The sequence below is a fragment of the Stegodyphus dumicola genome, chromosome 6, assembly GCF_044657685.1.
Source record: "Stegodyphus dumicola isolate Sdum_Otavi_A_Nest chromosome 6, ASM4465768v1".
Lineage (NCBI taxonomy): Eukaryota > Metazoa > Arthropoda > Arachnida > Araneae > Eresidae > Stegodyphus > Stegodyphus dumicola.
In genome coordinates, this window is record NC_140773.1 from 141,482,954 (window position 1) to 141,502,578 (window position 19,625).

Sequence of the window (19,625 nt, forward strand, 5' to 3'; positions counted from 1 at the left end):
AATCGTGCTTGCGTAGAAAGTAAAACACCTAACATTTACGTTTTTTTAGAATCACCTGAATCCCCCATACATCAAAATTTAAATCACAGTGTATATTTGTTTCATTTTACAGTTTGTCGAACATTATTCACTTCTGTGCTGATGCCGTTTCCTGTTCGATCCGCTGTGAAGATTTTTTTTTTTTTTTTCTTTTTTTTCCATTTTTAAGTATTTGTTGCCTAACTTTTCCGGCCCATCAATCTTCTTACAGTTTACATTTATTTTCCCTTATCGTTATGTTCACTTTCTTTGCTATTTTATTTCGGATAAGAGATTTCTTTGAATGTGGCAGTTTTATTTTTAAAAAATTGTCCTTGTTCTAAAGTTTTCCATTTTTTTTTTATCTGTATGTTCTCTGGTGGTTCTTTTATGCTAACAGCAATTTACATTCTTATACCTTTCTAACTTTGGGCGTTACCTGAAATGATAAAATATTTAAGTCTTGAGTTATTACTTGTTTTTTTTTTTTTTATTAGAGGATAGTTTTCTTTCTATGTGTAATGAATCACACAATTTTTATGAAAATTCCGTCTTGGTATGCATTTTTCAGAATTGAAACTTATAAAGTGAATCTTTTAAACATACTCTTGATAAAATAGATTTTGATTTTATAGAGAATATGTGTCGTAATTCTATTCAGATCAGCGTTAAAACCTTATTCGGTTGATGTTTTCTTGTCCTAAAAAACCCATATTTCGTAATTACGAAACAAAGCAATGTGCAATGGCACAATAGTTTACATAAATCCGTATCGTAGCCTTACAAATTATATCCTGCGGTTTTAATTTGAACAAATATTTTAATAATTTTATCGAAATTTGATTATTGTATCGTAAAAACAGAATTCTGCAAAAAAATTCGATTTCTGATATCTCAGAAAACAAAAATGGGGTTATATTAATTATTATTCTTGAATATTTATAAATTATATATAAGTAATGTTTTGTAAATAATGTAAAATTATATATATATATATATATATATATATATGGGATTAAAATGAATTCATCCGAATGCTGATGGTTTCGTATTAGATTTACTAATACTAAATTGTTTCAACAGTTAGCATTGAAGGAAAAGAATTCATCAGAGAGCATTGTTATTAGAGATAGAAGTAGAAACATTTTGCTTACATTCTTTTATAAGCGAAAGAATTCTTAGTTACATGTCTAGATTTCAGAGTGGGTTGCAAATTTTTATCTGTATTTCATTTATCTGCAAAAGCTAATTTTATTTCGTGGGACCTTAAAATGATATTAAAATACTATACGTAAGCTACAGGGTGTCCACTAAATCTCTGAACAGCTTTAAGTGCTTTTTGTATGGGAATGGAAGAACTTATACCTTCGGTACTCGTCCCAATTTCACGAGTAAGGTTCAAAGGTTTTGTGACATGCGACACAAGTTACGCAACCTAGACACGTGACAAAATGTCCTTTGGTTGACAGTTCTACAACTGCAAGTAAATGAAATTTAACAACGTATCGAGGTAAACTCTGACAGTTATTAGTTTCTCACTGAAGAAAAATGATCGCAAAATTATGTCATGCATTTCGCCATTCCAATAATTCACTTTCGGACTGCCCCGCTTCAAATCCTTCAAACATAAGGATTTTCAGATCCCCAAAATCTTCCCATTATATAAACTTTTAAACCAAAACAAAGTGCAGGAAAAATCTAAAGTGCTGGAAAAAACTTTAATATATGTGTAATAGCATCACAATCATTTACAGCACTATGTTTTGCAGGGTGCTCCTAATAATAGGGTAAATTTATCCAGAGATTTCGTGGACACCATATATATTAACCGAAGTTTATATAAGCTTTTATCAGATAGTTCTTGAATCGAAAAATAAATTCAAGAATCATATTTTTCAGTGGAGAGGATTTTAGTATTTATATTAACTGTATATTATATTAATAATCAACATTTTGAAAATATTTATGGTTTTCAATGCTAAATTATCTTACTATTGTTGACTTGCTTGATTAAATATGTATAAATGGAAAAAAATGTAAAAAAAAATATTGGTTAATTTTTAACTATACAAAATCAAAGCTACCTTAATGTGAGATTTATTGTCTTCGGTATAAATTTAAATGTTATTTAATGTCAAAATACCTATCAATACAGCAAAATGAAACACCTTAATTACTGGTTATAATACCAGACAGAACTTAGAGGTGCATAAAACTGAATGTTCGGTGCATGAGATATTTTGAATATTTTGGATACATTCGTAATACAGAAAAATCTTAAATATGCCTGTAAATGAAATTCGTTGTTAGTTATCAGACACATTAAAAATATACAGTAGGCGCCGCTTAATAAGGTCTTTTAAACGCTTGTCCCTAATTAATTTTATAACATTAACGCAATTATAAAATTAAACGATAAAAAATGCGATAAACAATAAAAAGAGAACTATCTAAATAGGTACTTTCACAGCAGTTTAGTTAGGAAAAGGCAAAACTTTGTTTATGAACTGTTCGTAGTGTCTTTAATGTCTTTAATGAAGTTCATTTATGAACTGTTCTTAACATTTGTCCGATGCTGAATCTCTAATTTTAATACTCGGAAGGCATCCCTCGTTGAAACAGAAATGCAATGTGAAATTAAAAATCAAGCCCCCCCCCAAAAAAAAACTACCTTTGTTTTGTGGATTTCTTTTTTGAATAGCAAGGAAAACGAAGAGAATTTTTGCAGAATGTTTTTGTCCCTGCTAAAGAGGTATTTGTGCCTGAACGCTGTCAAAATCTAGGCCAAATTAATGTGGCCTTTTTTTAAAAATATATTCTGACTTTATTTTTCAATTTTACTTCATCCTAAAACAGTTTATTCCGTAATATTTTGATCATATTAACGGAAATGTTGATCACAAGAAGCCACGATTTATTTTCCATGTTTTCGTCTACAAATAGGTAAGACTTCAGCAATTGGATAAAATAACCGAATGAAAATATTAACCGCGATCACATTAAGCGACGTCTACCGTACGAAGGTTTTTCTTCATATCTGAACATTCATTTATATTTGAACATTCATTACATTCATTTATATTAACAATATATAGAAAGCTATAATATTAGAATATGTGCTTGTTTTTTACAAATGAATCTAGTTTATATTAGTAGTGAATGTAAATTGATTAAGCCAAGTATGAGTTTCTCAAGATAATTAACGTATCATTAGGAATGACTGTAAAATTATTATACCAAGGGTGAGTTTTTCTCCAGAATCAGGTGGAAGAGCAAATCCTAGAAGTGCCATAGAAGAGATGAGTACACAAGGGATTATGAGGTTGAATCCGTAATAAAGGGTTCTACGTCGAATATGAATGTAGAAAGTAATATCCACGTAAGGCTCGGGGCAACAGGCATAAACGATGACATTGCGAGTGCCAGGCAGTGCTGTAGGGATAAAGAAGAAAACAACATTATTATATAGTAAATAGTTAACATCACTTACTTCTTTTAACTTATTTTAAATGAAATTACTTGATGTGCACATGGCAAAAGTGTTAAATAATAAGTATCATACTTCAGATGTCTGTTATATTATTACCAATTGCTATTTCTGCTTATGTTTATTTATTTCATTATTTAGTTATTATTTAGTTCGTTATTATTTAGTTTATTAGTTTTTTTTTTTCCCACAGTGAGAGGAGCATACAAATTTAAATATAAATTCATCAATATTTAATTCTTTTTGTAAATAATGCATCTAGATAAAATTTGGTGACAACGCTTTGAAAAATAATTAGGACAAAAAGCGGGTTTCAAGAATAATAGCGCCTCTACTGCTAATAGTAAAACAGCAGTTTAGTCTGAAGTTAAGTCTCAAAAATCTAAACTGAAAATGAAATTCTGAAAAGCAGAGTCTCTTTAGCTCATATAATTTATTAAAATTTGGTGGACAAAATACAGACAAGTTCTTTAAAGATACATCGAGTTTGACTGTAAAAATTACTTTGAAATACAATATAATTAGGTAATTTCAGAAAATATTAGTAAGTATGTTTTTAGATTACTATAGTGTTCAAAATTTTAAAACCGTTAATTTCCAAATATTAGATCCTTGAATAAACTATGCTAGCTGTCTTGCTATCGTCTCAGTTTGCTGTTGAAGAATATAGTATAATAATAAGCAGAGCGATAATACACCTATCCCTCGATTTACACTGTACTCGTTTTACACGATTTCGGTTTCACACGGTTTAAAAATTAACGAATTTCAAAAACTCGACAAAAGTGTATATTCGGTTGCATATACTCAAATACATGTATTTGAAGTCATTTTTTAATCTCATTATTTTGGTAACACTGGTAGCAACAACAAGGATGGGGATTCCTCGTGTTGTAAAAGGGGAATCCCCGTAGTATGTATGTCATATTAAAAGCACAAGGAAAAGCCGGAGCAGTGTCGATGCGTGCTTAGATCCATATTGAAGAAGAATTTTGATTGCGTAGTATTTAAAGAACTTGACAGTCGAGGCAGTTTTAATTCCATTTTTATTTCCAATTGATATTTGTGGCCAGAATCACTTGGCACTCTAGTCGTGCCTTTCCACAGAAGATTTACATTTTTGATATTTTTTAGATAGAAAGCAAGCCAGCGAAATTACATCTTAGCAGAGTAGAGGGCAAAAGCTGAAGTGCGTCGTTATGAAATATGGAAGCACGCGAAGAGAAAAGTTTTGGTTTACAAGGACAGTTTCAGTTCCCAATGATTACGTCATCAGAGTTGCGCCGATCATAGAGTGATCTAGAAATGACGCAATGCAAAGAAGTTATTACGATTTTAGAATAGAGAGGAAAAATTAATGTTTATAGTTTAATCTATAATTTTGATTCATACATTTTTATCTTACATGTATATGTATTTTCACAACGCTATTTAAGCAACGCTATCTGATTCATTGAACTAGTGCAGTATCAGTATTTTAGCAGCAAAGCTTACATCATTTTTATCTACATATTTGAATAATTACTGATAAGGTTTCAACATTTATATTTTTTGTGGCATTTTTATTGTTTACGTAAATTTTGTAAGGTTTTAATGCGAAACTGTTTGATAAAAAAATCAAAATTAAACGTTATTTCTTTAGAAACAAAAATTAAAATATTAGATCATCTATGTAATGAGAAAGGGTAACAGATGTTGTTAAATTTTACTCCATGAATGAAGCCACAATAAGGACAATTAGAAAAAAATGAAGACTCTTTTAGAAAAAGTGTAGCAGCTGGAACTTCCAGCAGTAAGAGCATAATTCCATATGCAAGGGATGATACAATCGGAAATATAGAAAAGGCATTAGTGATATAGTTAGAAGTCCAAAATCAGAAAACGAATTCCAATTGATACTAATGCTATTGAAAATAAGGCTTTAGATTTATAAAGCACTTAAGAATCAGTCACCGCCGACTTCTTCAGATGAAAAAAAGATATCCTTTTTCGAAAGTCATGGTTGGTTTGATAGATTAAACAAATACATTCTTTATATAATCTAAGATTGATAGAAGAAAGTGCATCTGCTGATTTGGATGCAGCACAACAATATCCAGCAAAATTTGCTGAAATCATTGCCGCCAACTCCTACACTTCAGATCAGACCCTTCAATGCTGACGAGTCTCGGTTGTTCTGAATGAAACAAATGCCTGAAAGAACCTATTTAGCTAGTGGTCATAAGGTAGCGAAAAGTCGTATAATAATTATTTTCTGTTGCAACGCTTTAGGCGATTATATAATGCAACCATTGGTTATTAACAAATCAAAAACACCGCGCTCATAGTAATAAACAGAGATAAGCTTCCCATTTATTTAGTGGCTAAGAAAGCACGGGTCACTTCTATAGCTTTCACTGAATGGTTGCATAACACGTTTGTCCCGGATTTCAAAAATTATTTAAGTAAAAAAGCCTTTTAAGACTCTTCTATTTATTGATAATGCACTTCGTCATCCTCAAAATTTGCAACACAAAAATGTATAAGTTGGCTTTTTACCAAAGAATAAAACTTATTGCAGCCGTTAAATCAGGAAATAATTTCGACTTTTAAGGTATTGTACATATCAAACAAACCTTCAGGTATATTTTAGAACAAATGGAGAATGACGAATCTCTTACTCTTATGGATGCTTCGAAGAAATCTATAGTCTTAGATTGGTTAAGCATGTTAGACTGTCATATACTCAGATTAAATAATCAACGCTCAACGCATGCTGGACAACAATATGGCCGGATGCTGTTAGAGATGAGAATGACAGATTACCATTAGAGCAGGAATATTCTTAGATCACTAAATTGGCCTAAACTATAGGAGAAGAAGGTTTTGAAGAGATTTAGTTCAGATATTGAAGAAATAACGTCTGATGAAGAACTAAATGAGGTGAGTTAGTTAACATGTTTCAGGAAACAAATAAACGCAGTGAAGACAAACATTCTGATGAACAGCAATCTGAATCAGTTGCGTTCACACAGCGTAGGATTTGAACTGGGAAGAAAATTAAGTAATGATTTTTTACAATACAACATGAATGTTGAACGAGCTTTCCTATTCCAACGGGAGCTTAGTAAGAGCTTAAATCAATATGAGAAGGTTTATAAAGATTTAGGAAAAAAATTAGGCAATTATTAATTTCGAATTTCACTACAAAGTCCTGTCGATCTGAGATCTGCCCTAATTCGCCAATCAGAATCTTATCAAAAACGCTCAAGTGAGGAAAGTGACATCATACAAATCAAGAAGAAAAGACAATAGTTCATGAAAATGATGACAGTGGTTAAACGTATAATAATTCTTTTGAATGACCTTATATTTTCCTAATATAAAATAAATTAAATATGTACTTCTATTACCTATGTGTGTTTTATTTTATGAACGGAGTATAACTCTATTTATTTTAAGATGTCTTACTTTTGTTTTATGTAAATAAATAACTAAATTATGCATATTTAGCATGATTTTTATTTTACACGGTTTTACAAAGCAAAATCCAAGATTTCGATTTACACGGTTTTGTGCGGAACCTATCTTCCGTATAAATCGAGGGATACAGTGTATGATGTAATATTGGGTTGGCAAGGAAGTAATTTCAGTTTACGGAAATAGATAGAGTTATTTTCATTTTGCTATTATTCTGTCATTCAAACACTTTTTTTTGCATTTGAGAGTTAGCAGCTCAGACTTTTAGGTTGCTGTACAAGCAAATTCCGCGTATTTTTGGTTACAGCGGTTAGCTTATGTTGAATTTTAACAAGAGGGAGCAAAAATAAACATTTTCGATATATTTTATATATATTATTTTGTTTTATTATGTTTTATTCTTTTATTTTAATGAAGGCAAGAAAGCGGCTGAAGGCCAGAAAGAGATATAACTTTTATGGTGTTGATCTTAACAGAAAACGTGTATCAGAATTGATTTAAAAAATTTCGTTCTGGATACCTTTTTACTTGAAAAAGACCGGCGTTTTCACCGACCTCATTAACTTGTTGATGACAAAATTAAAGGCATAATTAAATAGAATCATCGTATGACTAAGCGCGTTATTACAAAAAAGTTAAATGAAACAACAATTGAAAATCATACAACAATTGAAAACAACAATTGAACACAACATTGTTACAACAATTCAAAATCGTACAAGTTGTCTTGGATTCATTAAGAAGCTCCATATTTGGGTTCCGAATGAATTGAAAATAAATCACTTAACCCAGTGAATCAATACTTGCAATACGTATTTAAGACATAATGCAATTGGCACTTTTTCGAAACGAATTATCACTGGTGATGAAAAAAAAAGGAGCTCCTATAATAATCATTACATGATCAGCAGAAAAAAAAGAAAAAAAAAAAAAAAAAACACCAACGTTCTTCCCGGACTTTTTAAGTTGTTGACGATAAAATGACGATAAAAAGGCATAATTAAATTGAATCATCATATGACTAGGCCCGAGTGGTGATAAAAAGTGGATATCATCTAATAACATTGATCAAAAGACATAATGGTCCGAGCAGTATGAATCAGCACACATGATATCAAAAGCTATATATGCATCAGAAAGAGGTCATGCTGTCACTTTAGCGCGATTTTCACGAATAAGTTGTATTTCCAGCTGCTTCTAAGCGACCAATCGATCAACTCAAATGTTTACTGCGAACAACTTATGAAATCGGTGGACGCAGTCAAAGAGAAAATGCCAGAATTGGCAAATCGCAAAGAAACTGTGTTCCAACCACGACAATGCAAGGCTTCATACATCTTTAGCACTACGTACAAGATTGTTGGAGTTTGACTGGGAAATAATGTAGCATCCTCCGTATAACCCGAACTTGCACCATCCGGATTATCATTTATTTCAAAATTTGCAAAACTTCTTAAATGGTAAAATTTTCAGTAATAACGATGAAGACAAATCACAGTTGGTTCAGTTTTCCGCTAATAAAACCAGAAGTTCATGAACTTCAGAATTATGAAGATAGCAGAAAAATGGTTACAGTTAGACACAGAGCGGATGAAAATGTCAACAAAAGTTTGGCAAGTTTGGCGACTTTTGGCGATTTATCGCCACATTTGGTAACAAAATTTAGTCGCCAAACCATTCCAAATTGCAACATAACCATTTAGCTCAATGTTAAACGGACGTACTTCTGTTACCCTATTTTTCAGATTTTTCGCTAGCTGAAGCCTTTAATGTTACATTATAAAAGTGGTAAAACGATTTACATGTAATTTTGCTAAAATTATTTTTATTTATATGGAATTCATAATACTCCATTTTGAAATCTTTTTAGATCACATTTTATGTGGCAATTTAATAATCATAAGATGCATTTTATTTATTTTAACGAAAAGTAAATTCTTTTTTCCTTCTTCGAGAATTTTCGAAAGTAAATAAAGTCATACGAAATTTGAAAATATAATGGCAAGTTAATTACAATGCTTGAGGCCCAGTAGCGCAGTGGCTAGCGCATTACGCAGCAGCACAACAGGTCCGGGGTTCGATTCCCCGGCTGCGCAAGGTCGACACAGCCTTTTTACCTTTGTGTCGACAAAATGAGTACCAAGTTCTCTTGGGGACTTAAACCCTGAGGGTCCTGCGACAAGCTGACCACTTGTTCAGGGCATATGCTTACATATCCTGGGGCCCACCGGTCAAGAAAGATTTCGGCACTTCAGGCCTTGGCCCATTACGGCTGTTGCGCCACCGAGTTCAGTTTTTAGATTTTTAATTATAATATTAAATTTTGTTCGATATATAGCTAATTTTTATTTAGTTAAATTCAAGGAATGTGGTATTTTAATTAATTGTTTTAAATGTTGCTCGAGATTTATTAATCTATTTAAATTAACTTTATTTAACGTTATTTTTAAACTAACGATTTATTAACGTTATAAAATTGAGATTAACGTTCTAAAACTGAAGTTTAACATTATACGGCGGAGCACGTTTTTAAAAATATTATGAAATGAAGCAAGTACGCTGACAGTATTTAAAAATAACAGTCACCTACGCTGTTATTTTTAAATACTGTCAAAGTTTTGTGTTTACATTCAAAGATTCATCATGGTGCTATTTATGATGATAAGTGTCAAGAAAACAATTGCACATGGATAAGTTTGATTTTAGTTAAAATGTTATTTGTGTCTTAATTCCTTTTTGTACCTTTTAATATTCTTCCTTCAGGCTTATAAGAATGTCAATTAGATGAGATCTAAGTATTAAGAAGTAATTTATATAAGGACAATTTTGGTAGCTCTGCAGGAAAGATATTTCTCTAATAACGCCCCTGCCCATTGTCCGAGTAAATTTTAATGCCTGTTTTCTGACATTTGATAGCTTTGATCATTAGATATCACAAAACTGGCGAAAGTCTGTGAAGTTATTAAATAAATTTATTTTGTTTTAACTAGATTCATACAATAAATTAAGAGAATTTGCATATTACGACGAACCTTTGAAAACTATTGAACAGACTTTTATGGAATTTGATATGAATATACATCCATAATAGATAAAGAAATATACCATTCAAGTCATTTTACATACTCATGATGATCAGTAAAGCTCATAATGCAGGATTACCTAAAATCCTGTGATGTCGAACTGAAAAAGAGTCTAATATGGGGTATGGTTCCCTCTGACAGCCAGAAACGTCGAGCTGCGTGAAAGCATAATGCACAGGAGGCAGGGAGCAGTCCCTGTGGCTGTCAGTTCCCCACCTGTCCCATGTTCGCGAATTTTTCGTTCATTAATGGGAGCCCAGGTTCAACTGCGACACTGAAAATCCAAAAATAGGGCTTAAATACTTCTTGCCTATACCTCATACTAGTGAGGGTTCATTTTGCAAACACATGCAGGGGTGTGCGGCCGTCCAACATAATGCCTGTTTAAAACATTACACCTACAGCACCATATTGATCCTTTTCGCGATGAGGGAAAGGAAGGTATCGAGTTCCAGGCTCTCTCCCAAGTATAGTTACGCCTAGAACCAATGAACGAATATCCCTTGAAGAAAACGAGTGAAATAAAAGACGTTCCATGAGGATCACCGTGGAAAATCTGAAATTAATTTGTAAGAATTAGCGCTTGTGAATCGTCGGCAGGCGATCAGCTGCAAGCATTATTGGTAAGTCAAACGGTTCAGAATGGATAATCCTGAACATATTATTGCTAACATTAAATCTGAACATATTATATGGGCATATTAATATACGTTCTCGACTGTTGCCTCTAAAGATGTCCCTCAATTGCTGATCCCTGAGCAAACGGAACATAGATTTGCTGTCTCCCAAGATCTGCATGATTGGGCCGAAGATAATCCATCTTTCATAACCAGGATCATCTCTAGTGCCGAATCGCAAAATGGTGTGGACTCTGCAAAATCGCTTCAATGCGTATTACAGCGGAAGCTGAATGCTGGGACCGATACATTGCTATACATGCTCTTTTTTAAAGGAGATAACTTTCAAACTCAGGTAAATAATGTTATTTTTATCAACATAGTTAGTCCGAAAGCATTATGATATGGCCTTATACTAATGTCTTTTTTCCACAAAATAATCCATGATAATATAATGTATATTAGCAGAAATTAACGTTTGAAATATATTGGAAACTTTGGAATGTGTTAACGTTAATTAACTATTCCGTATGATTTGAGAATTTCTATTGGTTGGCAGATTATAGTGTTTTGGCTTTTAAACATATTTGTCAACAAATCAGATACATTTATGGTTTTGCTGAAATGTTAAAATTTTCCTGACTAATAAAGAGGAAAAGATGAATGAATCTACCAATAAGTTCCCATTCCCCATTCGTGATGTATGTGGAAAGGTCTCCTCCATCTTCAGACGAGAGACGCAGATCTAGCTGGTAACCATCATAGGTCCAGGATCCGAATTTCAACTCGCATCTTTGATCATCGAAGGGAAACCACGTAATGTCGATTTTGCATGTGCTTTTGAAGATTCCAGGAGGGATGTATGTGCAGCTTCCGTTGTTTCTCACAACGACGTTAGTGTGATAGGTACCATCAAATTTCTCGTCTGCGCTGCAACAAATAATTCTCATTTATTCATTAATCAATAGTTATTATTAAATAAATGATATAATAAATACAATGAGGATTTGAAAAGCTGAGTTCAAACATTATTAGTTAAAAATATCCAAATTCCAATTCCTTAATTTTGAATAAAATTTCCTTGCGTTAAGGATGATCAGTCTTGTCAGATAGTAATTAATTATGCGTAATCCAAGATGAATCAAGATCAAATTACATAAATTGCGTTTTCATAAAATCAAGTTTAACAGAGTTTGATACAGTTTGAAACTATTCATTCTGTTTGTTTTTCATTGTTGTATGCAAGATTTCCTCATTAAACGATAAGGTGTTTACGAAGACTATCTATCTGGAGATGGTGTTTCTAGAAGTTTTTCAAGAAACAAATGCACCAGTCAGATAAGAAATTTCAAATTTCGATTATGGTTGAAATACTGTTATTATATTAAATTATTCAATCATTTTATTAAACCATATAAAATGGTTTACAAGCGGTATTTTAACTATAGAGGGTGTTCCAAAAACATTGATCTCTGCTTTTGTTCTTTAAATATGTTACTAGACATATAATATAAATTAGAAATATGCGTGAATAAAAAGATATAAACTTTTATGAAATAAATTTTCAGGGAATTAAAATTAAAGAAATAAAAAAATTTACGTTTTTATACAAAAAATTCAGAAATTCTCAATTACAGAAAAATTCAGAAAGTACAGAAAAATTCTCAATCAATACAGAATCAATACAATTATCAATACAGAGAAATTCTCAATTATCGAAATGTGGCCCATACACTAATAAGGTCATATAAAATATTTCAGCATTTTATAACAAAAAGTCATAGAGTATGCCTCAGTATGAGTTTGAAAGTTAGTTTTGTAAATTCATAAATAAAAGCAGAGCTATATTTTATATGTCTTTGCATTTTTGCATCCCCTCATCTGCAATCTAGTTGTAAGCATTCGCGTTTTAATTTATGATCAACCCCTCACCAACTTTTTTAAACGGTTAAAATTCCATAATCGGGGTGAAGCCAAGTTTAGCGAGAGTTTTTTGTTTGGCGCGATTTTTGGTTTCCTGCTGTATGTTTTCTTGTGGCAAACCTAGAGCTTTATTTCGGTAACTGTAAGAGCGAGAATTTAGTGTAGCCAGATTTTTTTAAATTTAATTTTGAAATACTGTGTTTATTTTTAAAAGTTTTACTGTTTAATATTATTGTTATATATATGTTTAATATTATATTTATATAAATATTTGCCAGAAGGTTAAGTTGTTGTTGATAGGAGAATGTTGGATTTCATATGACATGAAGTTTATAATTTATGAATGTTTTCATTTAATTTTATTTAGTTAATTTTCTTTTGTTTTGTTTCTTGCATGTGGCAATCGAGAGATGTGGAATATTTAAAGCTTTGAACGAAAGTTGTTCAGTGTGTTGAATTCCACGACGATAGTAACTTGAATATTTTAGTTAGTTTATGATGCTGAATACGCATAATTTGCTATTCTGTTTATGTTAAAACTGACTTTGCAGTGCTCTGATCTGATAAGTGTATACATTTATTTACTTAATAACTATTTACAAGAATTGTTCATTCTACTATTTTGTGATGAATTACATATATATAGGACTATGCTTCTACTTGCAAAGCTGTTGGACTTTTTGTTTTACTCATCTAGTATTTTATCATCTCATTTTACTATTCTGTTTACATAAAATAACGGCGTTTCTCTACTGCAAAACTTAAAAGTTACTATTCTGTTGACGTTTAAAAAACCACATTTTAGTGCTTTCATTACCGCCTAAAAAATTCGCCAAATTTTGAAGGCCAAAATAGTTTGGCGAAACTGATTCAAGATGGCGGATAAAGAGCTTGACGAGTTTTACGCGTCTCTTGAAAAACATTATGATACTATCAACACAGCACTTGCATCTAAATGTAATATAAACGGTGAGCTGCGTGAACATGCTAGGACGGCTTTGGGTGAGTTAAAATCTCTTATAATTAAAAATTTTGAAAGATTACAATCTGCTAATTATCGCGAAGCTTGTGTGGCAAGTTTGAAAACCTCTGTTATGAGATCTTCTTATGCTGAGGTGGTATCGCCATCTAGGGGAGAAAATGTAAACAAACAGTCAAATGATTGTAATTTGCTTGTTTCGGCAGCTGCTGAATTGGAAAACTTTACATCCCTTGATGTTAAAAAACTTTTGAAGGAAAAAATTAATCCGACAGAAAAGAAATTAGGTATAAAAAATATTAGGACGATTTCGAATAACAGAATTTTAGTGCAATGCTCTTCCTCAACTGATCGTCATAAACTAAAAGATGAAATCAACAACAAACCTGAACTAATTTCTTCTCTTCCAAGACAGAAAAATCCTGCTCTACTTATTAAAAATGTGCCAAATGAAATTGATGATAAAGATGTATTAACTGTTCTCTTTGATCAAAATCCTGACATTTTTTATGGTAATGAATGTATTAATGACATGAAATTCTGTTTTACTCTTAAAAAATTCCAAAACTCAAAGCATATCGTTGTCGAAATGAAACCCGAGCTATACAGAAAATGCCTACCTTTGGGGTATTTGCATTTTGAGTGGTCGGCTTGTAAAGTAGAGGAGTTTATTATAATAAATAGATGCTTTAAATGCCTTGGCTATACTCACAAAGGAGCTAACTGCAGAAATTCTGTTGCTTGCTTCAAATGTGCAAAAGAACATAAAAGTGAGCACTGCCAAACTCAAGAAACCCAAGCTTGTGTAAATTGCATTCGTTATAATAGCAAAATCAAGGATGTTGGCAAGAAAGTTGATGTCAAGCATAAGCCTTTCTCGGAAAATTGTCCTTCTCACATTTTTATGAAGAATAGAATAATTTCTCAAATTAATTATGGCTAACTTTCCCATTTCTGTTCTTAAAATTATTCAAATTAATCTTCATCGTTCGAAAATGGCTACTCAGCAGCTTGTTTTAAATATGGAAAATTCTAACATTGATATCGCTCTTGTTCAGGAGCCTCACTCTTATAAATGCTCTCTTCCCAACTTGCCTTCCTCTTGCCGGGTTTACTTTGATGCTAATAGTGATACCATTAAAGCTGCTATTATTGTATGAAATCAAAAGCTGTCTACTCTGCTTGATATTAATAATCTTGATTATAATATGGTGGTTATTCATGTTACTCTCAATACTCAAGATTTTATCTTTTTTTCCTATTATTTTGAACCTAATAGAAATATCGACTTGGATCTGCATAAAATTAATGTAGCATTAGCTTCAAAAAATTGTAATAGATTGATTTGGGCTATGGATGCCAACAGCAAATCTGAAATTTGGCATAGTCCAGTTTCAGATTCTCGAGGGGTGAAACTTTGTGAATTTTTAAGTATGAATAATTTGTTCGTTCTAAACGAAGACTGTGGTCCTACTTTCTGTAGTACTCAAGGTTCAAGCTATATTGACATTACGGTTGTGGGATCTAATCTTCTTGCAGATATTTTGTGTTGGTGTCAACCAGATTATGAATCCCTTTCTGATCACTGTGCGATTGAGTTTGAACTTTCTTTAGCTTCTAATAACACTCTCTATGACAGAAAAAAACAGCAAAATTGTCTTCAGTGTAAAGAAAGCTAACTGGAATATTTTTTACAATACATGTAAGCAGTCAATTGATGAGTTTTCGCAGTTTATTGAGTGCTGTACGGATAAGTATGCATTAAACTCTCGACTAGAAAATTTTGTCTCGATTCTCTATAACGCATCTAAGGCTTCCATGCCTCTAAAAATGTCAAGGGTTCATAAGGTACCTTGGTGGACTACTGAAATCGATTGTATGAGAACACAGGTTAACGCTGCTAGACGTAAGTTTCAACGAAATCGTAACCCTACTCTTAGAGTGTTATATAAACGAAAATATCTTCACTTAAGGCATAGTTACAGTTTAAAGCTCCAGGATGCAAAGCTTAAGTCTTGGAGAGAATTCCTAATGAGTATAAATGAAAGGAATGTTTGGAAAAAAATATATACGAATGGTATAAAGAAAAGTTTTATGAAAGGAATTGAAGTCAGTGGAATTTATCTCCCATCTGGTAATTGTACAAAGTCGCTTGAAGAAACTGCTAATGAGGTTCTTAACAGAAGCTTTCCCACGGACAATTTTAGCACGGATAATTCGTTTCATAGAATGATTAGGGCTGAAGCTTCGTTAAATTATGTGGCTAATCCAGATCCTCCATTTACTATGTCAGAAATTAATAATGTTATAGAAAAACTTAAATGCAATAAAGCTCCTGGTCTTGATTCTATTTCAAACGAAATTTTGAAGCAAGTTCATAGAATGTTTCCAAATTTATTCTCCAAAATCTTCAATACTTGTCTGAGGCTTGCTTCATTTCCTCGTTGCTGGAAAACAGCGAATGTCGTTTTAATCCCTAAGAATAGTGGTCCTCGTATCCCGCATTTAGATAACTTGAGATGCATTAGTCTTCTTCCCAGTTTAGGAAAATGCTTAGAAAAGCTGTTTGTTAATATAATTACCTGGTTCTTGCATAATAAAAAACTGCTAAATAAATTGGTTTTACCCCTCATAAGAGTTGTGAAGTTGCTCTTTTGTACTTAAAGACATAGTGGACGAAGGTAAGAAGAGAAATTTACACACAGTTTTAGTGTTTCTTGATATCAAAGGTGCTTTCGACCACGCCTGGTGGCCTGGGATACTTGTTTTTTTAAGGAAAGCTGGTATTCCGTGTAATAATTACCACCTTATTAAAGATTTTCTGCATGACAGATCTGCATTGCTCTCCCTTGGCCACGTTTCATCCTCCCGCATTTTGGAAAGAGGTTGCCCTCAAGGCTCGGTTTCCGGACCTTTATTGTGGAATTTAATTATGAATGATCTACTCAATAGACACTCACATTGTCCGAGTTGTAAAACAATTGCTTTTGCTGATGATCTACTAATTTGCTTTCAAGAGAAGTGTCCCATTACTCTCTTTAATACGGCTCAAAACACCCTTAATATTATTTCCAATTGGTCCAGAGAACAGAAATTGGAATTCAATCCTAATAAATTTAAAATTATGATAATTAAAAGAAAGCATGTCAGCTATACAAACCAACAACTGTACTTGGATAATACCTTACTCGAAACGGTGAATGAAATTAAATATTTAGGCGTTATTCTTGATCATAAGTTTTGTTGGAAAAATCATATTATGTATTTATCCAATAAATGTGAAAATATACTTAGAGGACTTAATCGTGTCTCTTGCAATACTTTTGGTTTAAAATTTAATGTTATTGATATGATTTATAAGCAGGGTATTGTCCTCTTTATTTGCTATGCTTCTAGAGTGTGGGAACAGCTTTAGAAAAGAAGATTAATTCCCGTATACTTTGCAGAATTCAAAGAAGAATTTTACTAAGAGTTGAGCGTGGCTACAGAACAATTAGCTATGAAGCCTGTTTCGCAATTTCAGGATTTCCTCCGATTGACCTTCATGTTTTGAATGACAAAAAGTTTAAAGATACCATCAGCAAATTTATGTTCGATGCCAAGGTGTTGTTTGAAGATCTTCGTCATCCTGCCAATCGTTTGCCAATTCAAACTATCATTAATGGCAATTCTGTTGATGATAATTTCCCTGTTGTGTGTTATACGGATGGCAGTAAAATTAATAATCGAGTTAGATTAGCTTATGTCGTTTTCCATAATGGTTCTGAACTAGAATACAAACCCTTTAGAATTCCCAATGAATGCAGTGTTTTCCAAGCCGAACTACTGTGCATTAGTGAGTTAATTAAGTGGATATCTAACAACTGTTCGCTAAGTGCTAAATTTCTTATTCGCACTGATTCTCTTTCATCCTTATTTTCTCTTAGGAATATCTTCTCATATAATAAATTAATTGTGACTTCCCATGCTCTTCTTAAAGACCTTAATAATAAAGGTGTTGATGTTATCTTTTCTCATGTACGTGGCCACACTGGCAATCTAGGAAATGAACGGGCTGATTGGTTGGCAAAACAAGCTACACATCTTCAAGTAATTACTCCAATGATACTTCCTAAGTCATTTTACAAGAACAAAAGTAGGGATGATACAATACTCGAGTGGAATGAACTATACAGGAATTCTACTACTGCCTCTTTGACTAAACTATATTTTCCTTCCATTCCTCACAGACTGAATAATAAACACTTTTTCTGCAGTTTTGAAGTTACTCAATTTCTAACTGGACATGGTAAATTCAATTCATATCTGAAGAGATTTAGATTATCTAGTACAGACTTGTGTTCATGCAGTTTCGGGGGAGTGCAAAATGTCGAACATTTGTTGTTCTATTGTTCAAAGCTTAAGGAAGGACGAAAGGAACTCATTTCTAAGTTAAACTCTGTGAATATTACATTTCCTACCCCTCTTCATGTTTTTGTCCAACATAAAATGGCTTTCTCTTTTTTCTGTAAATTTATCTCTTACGTATCATCTGTGAATTTGTAAGTTTATTTTATTTTGTGTTGTGTTGTATTTTTTTTTTACTTACCTCTGTAAGCCTTGTGCAATAATACTATGTGGTGCACAAGGATTTAAAATTTTCAATTAAAAAAAATAGTTTGGCGCTAACTTACCGGCTTATGGAATTTTAGCCGTTTAAACATATATGTGCAAACATTTATGAAAAAATGCTGAAATTTTGTTCATGAACTTATCAGTGTATGAGTCACATTTTACTAACTGAGAATTTTTCTGTAAGGGGGCACTATAAATATGTAAATTTTGCATTTCTTTAAATTTCATTCTCTGAAAATTATAAAATTTATTTCATAAAATTCTGTATATTTTACGTAACTTTATAATTTATATTATGTGTCTACGATCATATATAAGGAATAAAAGCGGAGGTCAGTGTTTTTGGACACCTCGTATAACTTCATCATAAAAATCAGCACCAGGTTCCGTTACTGAAGAATTTCAATTCATTTATTGTGAAAAACAAAGTATTGTGCATTCTGAGGAAATACGTCACATTTGTTAAATTGCAAGTTTATTCTGTGTCAGTATCTTCTCTTACTATTTTTAAGTATATGAAAACAATTAATAGTTGTGCATTTCGGTAATGATAATTTTTTTACACATTATTACATACACATCTGAAAAAGAAGGGGAATAAGTAAGCTAAATTAAGTAAACTAAATTTTACATTATTTCATAAAGAGAATTTAAAAACTTTAAGTCTGAATGCAGTACTATCATCCTCCATTTCATCATCAGCATCGTTGTCACTTGCCTTTTTGATAATATCATCCTCTTTTCTGTCAAGTTTTGCAAATGTGATGTCAACATTGCTTAGAAAAGTTACGAAAAAACCGTAAATTTAAATTAGGTAAACATACAGTTCTTGTTTCGTCAGAGAACCATTGATTATAGAGTAGAAATTAAGACCTGAATTTTATTCCATAAAAGCGTACCAGGAAGTAACTATAAAAAGGGCTGAACTAATTTTTTTTTTTGGCCTATTAGGCATTCTCTCGCTCAGTATAATGAATCAGTTCGTGAACGAATAACAAATACCTGCTCCTGGCACTTTACAAGAGCCGGGCTGCACTGAAAAACAGTTACAACTCTATTTTCTGCAATAAACTGTTTCTACTTCAATTTTCATTCACCCGTTCAATGATGTGGTTATTCGAATCAGTTCCGGAGCGGATCGTCCATCTCTAAACCAAACGACAATATTACTATTCCCACACTTATATGCCTAAATTAATGAGGCATTTTGAAATTAGATTTATGCACTAGTTCTGAGTTTTGGTTAATTTTTGTAGCACATTCTTTTACTTATTGGTTAATATAGACATCGGTTATACTCTGAAATGTTTTATAAATCTTTTTACTGTAATGAAATAATTGCAATATGATTTACTTTCTTTGTTTTATCGATTACAGTTATTCATTTTTTAAGAAAGTTTTACTTGTAAACGTCTTTTCTTTTATCTGAAGATGTGTAGAGAACT

The 19,625-nt window shown here is 32.1% G+C and overlaps 1 protein-coding gene across 1 annotated transcript in view; it reads right to left on the reverse strand.

Annotated features, from left to right (window-relative positions):
- The window catches only part of LOC118199075 (neuronal acetylcholine receptor subunit alpha-7-like), a 434,684-nt gene that overhangs the window by 26,499 nt on the left and 388,560 nt on the right, over positions 1-19,625 (reverse strand). Inside the window, exons 5-6 of the mRNA XM_085818930.1 lie at positions 11,338-11,594; positions 3,256-3,450 (exon numbers count right to left, since the gene is read on the reverse strand). Of these exons, the coding sequence (XP_085675056.1) occupies positions 3,256-3,450; positions 11,338-11,594 (452 nt within the window). The remainder of the gene's footprint in view (positions 1-3,255; positions 3,451-11,337; positions 11,595-19,625) is intronic.